The sequence below is a fragment of the Brachyhypopomus gauderio genome, chromosome 3 (assembly GCF_052324685.1).
Source record: "Brachyhypopomus gauderio isolate BG-103 chromosome 3, BGAUD_0.2, whole genome shotgun sequence".
Taxonomy (NCBI): domain Eukaryota; kingdom Metazoa; phylum Chordata; class Actinopteri; order Gymnotiformes; family Hypopomidae; genus Brachyhypopomus; species Brachyhypopomus gauderio.
Window position 1 is genome coordinate 38,638,020 of NC_135213.1, and position 10,000 is coordinate 38,648,019.

General features: G+C 50.2%; 1 protein-coding gene across 1 annotated transcript in view; it reads left to right on the plus strand.

Moving 5' to 3' along the window:
* The window catches only part of LOC143509467 (voltage-dependent N-type calcium channel subunit alpha-1B-like), a 61,002-nt gene that overhangs the window by 12,120 nt on the left and 38,882 nt on the right, over positions 1-10,000 (plus strand). Inside the window, exons 11-13 of the mRNA XM_076998215.1 lie at positions 5,023-5,058; positions 7,320-8,075; positions 8,238-8,410. Of these exons, the coding sequence (XP_076854330.1) occupies positions 5,023-5,058; positions 7,320-8,075; positions 8,238-8,410 (965 nt within the window). The remainder of the gene's footprint in view (positions 1-5,022; positions 5,059-7,319; positions 8,076-8,237; positions 8,411-10,000) is intronic.

The window sequence follows — 10,000 nt, forward strand, 5'->3', positions numbered from 1 at the left end:
AGAATTTGCTGTTTTTAGGAATCTTCCTAATACCGAACATTCGAACTGCACCACTTGCAAGAACACATGGTGTTAGAAAAATAAACACTGAGGCTTAAAATCATTGAACAAATGATATAAATATTAATATTCTTTATGCAGATGGAGTTTGCTAGGTTACTGGTCTGAACAGCATGAGCAGAGACCTGTAATGGGACAGTAACGAACACACGCTCATTGATAAAACGCAGGCGATAACGATATTGGCTTTTAGGGCAATCCAGAACAAAGAAACACGTAAAGGTCAAAGACGTAACCAAGAGCAGAGAGTGGGAAAAATATAGAGGCATAAATCTTGAAACACAAACAGGGTGAAAGTTCAATAAACAGGAACAATGTGGAGCTGGTACACAAATCCGCCATTGTTATTTCTTGGAGGATTCTGGGAAGTGGAGTTTGCAATATTTTGGTCGGTGGGCAGGCTACATGAACACTGGGTTGCCAACTTTTGAAGATGGCTTGGAGTGAGATTTGAACCTGGAGGAGATGGCGAGTATAAATTGTTGACGGTCGGCGCCAGAGCGAACTAGTAACTCATTGAATCATAGATGTGGATCAGAGGTAAATAAACTAGATTTATTTTTTTTCCGCGTGAGAAATCGCTAGCATGGCGTGTGAGCGTGTGAAGATGGTCAATGCGTGAGAGTTGGCAACCCTGTGAAAACTGGGTCAGTTTCATTTGCTGAACGCTGGCTATGGTCTTCACACTCACTGCTCTGGGTTAGCAGGGAGTGCTGGGGGCCACTGGGGCCACTGTTGTGGGTTAACAGGCACATTCAGTTGTGTCTATTCTGCTGCTCTATGTGAGCTGTAGTGTGTTAGCTGTGGCTACTCTGCTGCTCTAGGTGAGCTGTAGTGTGTTAGCTGTGGCTACTCTGCTGCTCTAGGTGAGCAGTAGTGTGTTCGCTGTGTCTACTCTGCTGCTCTAGGTGAGCTGTGGTGTGTTAGCTGTGTCTACTCTGCTGCTCTAGGTGAGCTGTAGTGTGTTAGCTGTGGCTACTCTGCTGCTCTAGGTGAGCAGTAGTGTGTTCGCTGTGTCTACTCTGCTGCTCTAGGTGAGCTGTGGTGTGTTAGCTGTGTCTGCTCTGCTGCTCTAGGTGAGCTGTAGTGTGATAGCTGTGGCTACTCTGCTGCTCTATGTGAGCTATAGTGTGTTAGCTGTGGCTACTTTGCTGCTCTAGGTGAGCTGTAGTGTGTTAGCTGTGGTTACTCTGCTGCTCTATATGAGCTGTAGTGTGTTATCTGTAGCTGCTGTGCTGCTCTAGGTGAGCTGTAGTGTGTTCGCTGTGGCTACATTGCTGCTCTATGTGAGTTGTAATGTGTTAGCTGTGGCTACTCTGCTGCTCTAGGTGAGCTGTAGTGTGTTAGCTGTGTCTACTCTGCTGCTCTAGGTGAGCTGTAGTGTGATAGCCGTGGCTACTCTGCTGCTCTAGGTGAGCTGTAGTGTGTTAGCTGTGGCTACTCTACTGCTCTATGTGAGCTGTAGTGTGTTATCTGTAGCTGCTGTGCTGCTCTAGGTGAGCTGTAGTGTGTTCGCTGTGGCTACATTGCTGCTCTATGTGAGTTGTAATGTGTTAGCTGTGGCTACTCTGCTGCTCTAGGTGAGCTGTAGTGTGTTAGCTGTGTCTACTCTGCTGCTCTAGGTGAGCTGTAGTGTGATAGCCGTGGCTACTCTGCTGCTCTAGGTGAGCTGTAGTGTGTTAGCTGTTGCTACTCTACTGCTCTATGTGAGCTGTAGTGTGTTATCTGTAGCTGCTGTGCTGCTCTAGGTGAGCTGTAGTGTGTTAGCTGTGGCTACATTGCTGCTCTATGTGAGTTGTAATGTGTTAGCTGTGGCTACTCTGCTGCTCTAGGTGAGCTGTAGTGTGTTAGCTGTGTCTACTCTGCTGCTCTAGGTGAGCTGTAGTGTGATAGCCGTGGCTACTCTGCTGCTCTATGTGAGCTGTAGTGTGTTAGCTGTGGCTACTCTACTGCTCTATGTGAGCTGTAGTGTGTTATCTGTAGCTGCTGTGCTGCTCTAGGTGAGCTGTAGTGTGTTAGCTGTGTCTACTCTGCTGCTCTAGGTGAGCTGTAGTGTGATAGCCGTGGCTACTCTGCTGCTCTATGTGAGCTGTAGTGTGTTAGCTGTGGTTACTCTGCTGCTCTATATGAGCTGTAGTGTGTTATCTGTAGCTGCTGTGCTGCTCTAGGTGAGCTGTAGTGTGTTCGCTGTGGCTACATTGCTGCTCTATGTGAGTTGTAATGTGTTAGCTGTGGCTACTCTGCTGCTCTAGGTGAGCTGTAGTGTGTTAGCTGTGTCTACTCTGCTGCTCTAGGTGAGCTGTAGTGTGATAGCCGTGGCTACTCTGCTGCTCTAGGTGAGCTGTAGTGTGTTAGCTGTGGCTACTCTACTGCTCTATGTGAGCTGTAGTGTGTTATCTGTAGCTGCTGTGCTGCTCTAGGTGAGCTGTAGTGTGTTAGCTGTGGCTACATTGCTGCTCTATGTGAGTTGTAATGTGTTAGCTGTGGCTACTCTGCTGCTCTAGGTGAGCTGTAGTGTGTTAGCTGTGTCTACTCTGCTGCTCTAGGTGAGCTGTAGTGTGATAGCCGTGGCTACTCTGCTGCTCTATGTGAGCTGTAGTGTGTTAGCTGTGGCTACTCTACTGCTCTATGTGAGCTGTAGTGTGTTATCTGTAGCTGCTGTGCTGCTCTAGGTGAGCTGTAGTGTGTTAGCTGTGTCTACTCTGCTGCTCTAGGTGAGCTGTAGTGTGATAGCCGTGGCTACTCTGCTGCTCTATGTGAGCTGTAGTGTGTTAGCTGTGGCTACTCTACTGCTCTATGTGAGCTGTAGTGTGTTATCTGTAGCTGCTGTGCTGCTCTAGGTGAGCTGTAGTGTGTTAGCTGTGGCTACATTGCTGCTCTATGTGAGTTGTAATGTGTTAGCTGTGGCTACTCTGCTGCTCTAGATGAGCTGTAGTGTGTTAGCTGTGTCTACTCTGCTGCTCTAGGTGAGCTGTAGTGTGATAGCCGTGGCTACTCTGCTGCTCTATGTGAGCTGTAGTGTGTTAGCTGTGGCTACTCTACTGCTCTATGTGAGCTGTAGTGTGTTATCTGTAGCTGCTGTGCTGCTCTAGGTGAGCTGTAGTGTGTTAGCTGTGGCTACATTGCTGCTCTATGTGAGTTGTAATGTGTTAGCTGTGGCTACTCTGCTGCTCTAGGTGAGCTGTAGTGTGTTAGCTGTGTCTACTCTGCTGCACTAGGTGAGCTGTAGTGTGATAGCTGTGTCTACTCTGCTGCTCTATGTGAGCTGTAGTGTGTTATCTGTGGCTGCTGTGCAGCTCTAGGTGAGCTGTAGTGTGTTAGCTGTGGCTACATTGCTGCTCTATGTGAGTTGTAATGTGTTAGCTGTGGCTACCCTGCTGCTCTAGGTGAGCTGTAGTGTGATAGCTGTGGCTACTCTGCTGCTCTATGTGAGCTGTAGTGTGTTAGCTGTGGCTACTCTGCTGCTCTATGTGAGCTGTAGTGTGTTAGCTGTGGCTACTCTGTGAGCTGTAGTGTGTTAACTGTGGCTACTCTGCTGCTCTATGTGAGCTGTAGTGTGTTATCTGTGGCTGCTGTGCTGCTCTAGGTGAGCTGTAGTGTGTTAGCTGTGGCTACTCTAGGTGAGCTGTAGTGTGTTAGCTGTGGCTGCTGTGCTGCTCTAGGTGAGCTGTAGTGTGTTAGCTGTGGCTGCTCTAGGTGAGCTGTAGTGTGTTAGCTGTGGCTACTCTGCTGCTCTATGTGAGCTGTAGTGTGTTAGCTGTGGCTACTCTAGGTGAGCTGTAGTGTGTTAGCTGTGTCTACTCTGCTGCTCTATGTGAAGTCATGGCCTGGTGGTTAGGGAACTGGTCTTGTGACTGGAGGGTCGTGGGTTCGATTCCCAGACCTGAGGCCATGACTGAGGTGCCCCTGAACAAGGCCCTTAACCCTCAATTGCTCACATGTATAAAAATGTAAGTCGCTCTGGATAAGGGCGTCTGCCAATTGCCATAAATGTAAATGTAAATGTGAGCTGTAGTGTGTTAGCTGTGGCTACTCTAGGTGAGCTGTAGTGTGTTAGCTGTGTCTACTCTGCTGCTCTAGGTGAGCTGTGGTGTGTTAGCTGTGAGCTCTGGGGGTTGGCCGGGCTGTCAGAAGCAGCTTTCTGGACAGGAGTGAGTGGCACTACTAGTGTCTGCTCGTACCCAGTGAATCAGCACTTTTACCAGCCAAGGCCTGGAGTGCCCACAACTGTGAACATCACACACACACACACACACACACACACACACACACACACACACACACACACACACACACACACACTCACACACGTACACGTACACAAATGCTTGCACATACACAAACATGACAACACACATAACACATGCACACACACAAACAGACACACACACACACACACACACACACACATACACACACACTGAATGTCATACTTGGCTTTTGGCTATACAAGCTCAAAGAGTAAGGTGGATATACATACCAGAACAACTGTGTTTGCTTGTGTAGGAGTTTTATCTAAATATTTCACAAAAATCTGACTTCATTTAGAACTAAATCCACCAATCAGCTCAAAATATAATCCTCATATCCATGTCCTTTTATTTTAGATGACATAACAGCAGGAAATATAGACTCTTTCACCATCAGCTGGATTTCTCTGCTTTCTTTGGTTTTCTTTCTCCTGTTTTGTTGTATTGTAACTTTGAATTTGATTCACGTGTCCTGTCTGTCTTGTATCTGCGTACTGTCATGTAATTTCCCTGTTGAGTGTCTCTGCTGTATTCTAACCTTTTGCTGTGTGACAGTGTAGAGTGAGTGAGTGAGTGAGTGTGGGAGGGAGGGAGTGCTAGCTGTGTGTGTGTGTGTGTGTGTGTGTGTGTGTGGTGTGTGTGTGTGTGTGTGTGTGTGTGTGTGTGTGTGTGTGTGTGTGTATTTGACTGTCTGCTCCTGTATGTCTTTTAGGAGTTATGTCTGCACTCCTGCCCATCACTACTTGAGGTAATGGGACCATTTAGGACCTTGTGTTACACCTTCTTCCATTACTAAACCTGCACAATCTGTCTATACATCATTATAGTCCTCATTGTGTTTGGTGTATTGGTGTATACTGGATGCATGAGAGATTTTTTACCCATCCTCCATTTCCGGCATCTGAAGTATTGTGAGGCTGAGTTAGGAAAGCACCAATCTGAGTTATGAAAACACCAGTCTGAGTTATGAAAGCACCAGTCTGAGTTATGAAAGCACCAATATGAGTTATGAAAGCACCAGTCTGAGTTATGAAAGCACCAATCTGAGTTATGAAAGCACCAGTCTGAGTTATGAAAGCACCAGTCTGAGTTATGAAAGCACCAACCTGAGTTAGGACAGCACCAATGACACCCCCCACCCCCCAACCCTCCCCAGAGAAAGACTTCAAAGCTGCTTCCTCCTAAGCTGCACTCTTGCCTCTGCGGGGGGCTTCCCGGGGCAGGAGCTCCACCAGGCTGGGTCACTCCAGGTCAGTGCTGGAGTGGTGGACCAGGCTTCCCCGTTAGGCCCGTGATCTGTCCCCTGCACTACTGTCCACCGCACGCTCCCTTCCCTAGCCTACAAGCCACGTATGCCGTCTGGAAAACGGCCAGGACACTGATGGAGCCCAGGGAGGGGACTCGTGACCGGAGGAGAGGGGTTCAGTCACGCCTCTCTCTTTCTCTACCTCTCTCTCACTCTCTCTCTCCATCACTCACTCTCTCTCTCCCTATCACTCTGTCTCTCTCCATCTCCCTCCCTCCCTCTCTCAGTCCCTCTCCTTCTCTTTCTCTCTCCCCTTTTCTTCTTGTCTGTCTCTCTTTCTCTCTCCCTCTATCTCCCTCCCTCTCTCTCTCATCAGCAGGAGAGTTCTATGTGACTAGGGGTTTTTTCCTAATGATTTGTAAATTATGCTGTATTGAGTCTCACTATATGCTGTATTGAGTCTAAATTAAAGTATTTTAGGACTGTACAATTACAAATTGGTGTTACTAAGAACAGTTATATATATATATATATATATATATATATATATATATATATATATATATATATATATATATATATATATACAGTGGGGAAAATAAGTATTTAGTCAGTCACCAATTGTGCAAGTTCTCCCACTTAAAAAGATGAGAGAGGCCGGTAATTGACATCATAGGTAGACCTCAACTATGAGAGACAAAATGTGAAAAAAAAATTGAGAAAATCATTTTGTCTGACTTTTAAAGAATTTATTTGCAAATAATGGTGGAAAATAAGTATTTGGTCACCTACAAACAAGCAAGATTTCTGGCTGTCACAGACCTGTAACTTTCCCCCACTCATTACCTGTATTAATGGCACCTATTTGAAGTCGTTAACAGTATAACAGTATCTCATCTTTTTAAGTGGGAGAACTTGCACAATTGGTGACTGACTAAATACTTATTTTCCCCGCTGTGTATATATATAAACATTATTCTATATTATAAACATTGGGCAGTTTTATTCATTTACACAACAGTAAATGTGCTGTAGTATTTCAGAGCTTCAGCTTCACTGATTGCCAGCACACGTTATATTAGTTATAATAGTCCCGCCCCTAAAAGCCTGTGACAGCACCAGAGGGGGGGGCTAGTGTGTGGAGACCCCCTGCCGATCCTGCCAAACCCGTGTGACGTCCTCTTGGAGTTCTGCCATACACGGCAGTGACAGGGGAATCCCCAGAAGGAAGCCGTACAAGGACAGAAGTTTCAGCTTCCACTGCAGAGTTCTGTGTTCACCACCCAAACATCACGATCCATCTAATACTGTGTTTGGGATGCATGGTCAAAATGTGCCTGTAACCCACAGGCATTAGCTGTTAGGATACAGCTCCTCAAGTCATAGATGACTGAGTTATGTAATATGACATCCATAAAGACCCTCTTTTCTCTCCCACTCTTTCTGTCTATCACACACACACACACACACACACACACACCAACCCAAATTGTAATGTTTTGAACATATGGCTCTGTGTAATTCTAATAACTAAGTGTACCTCAATGGATTGATGAAACTATTCCAAATAAGCAATAACGCAGTGTTCTTCATAAAAAAGTTCTTATTGCATCTTCACTGGCGTTAAAAGGTGGTCTTGACATGGATGGAAAAAAAACTCATGAAGCATTTCTTCCTCCAGACTGTGTGATGAAGGAACATGCGTGTAACATGCGTGTTCTAATCCTAAGCGCGTTGCTCTTCTCGATTCCTCCCATGTTCAGTCAAGAGCAGCGTCGCTCGTTGAAGATGATGTCCGTGTGGGAGCAGCGAACCTCTCAGATCCGTAAGCACATGCAGGCCAGCAGCGACACGCTGTACCCCGAGGAGCGCGACCCCCACCTGGGCTCCAGCCAACACCTGCGGCCGGACGCCACCACGCACCTGGACCGGCCGCTGGTGGTGGAGCCGCGATGTGACGGGCCTCCGGGCCCCCGCGGTGCCTGGGACAAGCCCGGGGAGGTGCGTGGTGAGGCGGGGACGCCCGAGGACCTCACCGGCCCGGCCGAGTCTCTGCGGCCGCCACGCAAGCACCACCGGCCCCGTGAGCGGCCGCAGGGCGAGATGGGCGAGGCGGGCGAGTTGCCCCGCGAGGGCCGACGTCATGTTCACCACAGCCGCGGCAGGGAGCCCGACGGCCCCCGCTGCAAAGAGAGGGGGGCGGAGCGTAGCCACAGCCGGGACGGCGCCCGACGGCACAGGCACCAGGGCGAGGGGCGCGGGGCGGGCGAGAGAGAGCACCGGCACCACCACTCGCACCGGGCCGCCCGAGAGGGCAACGGCGTGGTGGGCGGGACCTGCCGGGCCGACAGGTGCTCCCACCACAAAGAGGGCTCACGCTCGGCGCAGAGGGACGAAGACCGGTGCTCACACGGCGAGGACACGGCCAACGGAGGCAGGAGGAGACACCGGCCGCGGGCGAGCAAGACCCAGGCCACGCCCGAGGGAGAGAGGGAGGACGCCAGGTCCCCAGGACAGAGGTAACACGCTGCACGGAGATCCTGGAGCTCTCAACATGGCTTGAACAGTTCTGATCACATTATTCACTAAATCCCGCATAATCACCTCACATTTGACTCAGGTGTAACTTTAAGAATTCAAGGCATCTAGAACTATAACCTCCATATGGTGTCCTGCACCAGGCACGTTGAGGTGGGCGGAGACTTGCTGACAGACACGCCCCAGCAGCCAATGGTGGGGAGCAGGTGGGGAACCGAGAAGCCAGAGGACTCGGACAACCAGCAGAACATCAGCCGCACTGGTGGCCGGGGTGTGACCATCACCTCCCCCCCGGGCGGGACCACGCTCACACCCAGTACGTACCACTCACACCCAGTACGTACCACTCACACCCAGTACGTACCACTCACACCCAGTACGTACCACTCACACCCAGTACGCACCACTCACACCCAGTACGTACCACTCACACCCAGTACGCACCACTCATACCCAGTACGTACCACTCACACCCAGTACGTACCACTCACACCCAGTACGTACCACTCACACCCAGTACGCACCACTCATACCCAGTACGTACCACTCACACCCAGTACGTACCACTCACACCCAGTACGCACCACTCACACCCAGTACGTACCACTCACACCCAGTACGCACCACTCATACCCAGTACGTACCACTCACACCCAGTACGTACCACTCACACCCAGTACGCACCACTCACACCCAGTACGTACCACTCACACCCAGTACGCACCACTCATACCCAGTACGTACCACTCACACCCAGTACGTACCACTCACACCCAGTACGCACCACTCACACCCAGTACGTACCACTCACACCCAGTACGTACCACTCACACCCAGTACGCACCACTCACACCCAGTACGTACCACTCACACCCAGTACGTACCACTCACACCCAGTACGTACCACTCACACCCAGTACGTACCACTCACACCCAGTACGCACCACTCACACCCAGTACGTACCACTCACACCCAGTACGTACCACTCACACCCAGTACGTACCACTCACACCCAGTACGCACCACTCACACTCAGTACGTACCACTCACACCCAGTACGCACCACTCACACCCAGTACGTACCACTCACACCCAGTACGCACCACTCACACCCAGTACGCACCACTCACACCCAGTACGTACCACTCACACCCAGTACGCACCACTCACACCCAGTACGTACCACTCACACCCAGTACGTACCACTCACACCCAGTACGTACCACTCACACCCAGTACGTACCACTCACACCCAGTACGCACCACTCACACCCAGTACGCACCACTCACACCCAGTACGTACCACTCACACCCAGTACGCACCACTCACACCCTGTACGCACCACTCACACCCAGTACGCACCACTCACACCCAGTACGCACCACTCACACCCAGTACGCACCACTCACACCCAGTACGTACCACTCACACCCAGTACGTACCACTCACACCCAGTACGTACCACTCACACCCAGTACGTACCACTCACACCCAGTACGCACCACTCACACCCAGTACGTACCACTCACACCCAGTACGTACCACTCACACCCAGTACGTACCGCTCACACCCAGTACGCACCGCTCACACCCAGTACGTACCGCTCACACCCAGTACGTACCACTCACACCCAGTACGCACCACTCACACCCAGTACGCACCACTCACACCCAGTACGTACCACTCACACCCAGTACGTACCACTCACACCCAGTACGTACCACTCACACCCAGTACGTACCACTCACACCCAGTACGTACCACTCACACCCAGTACGTACCACTCACACCCAGTACGTACCACTCACACCCAGTACGTACCACTCACACCCAGTACGTACCGCTCACACCCAGTACGTACCGCTCACACCCAGTACGTACCGCTCACACCCAGTACGCACCA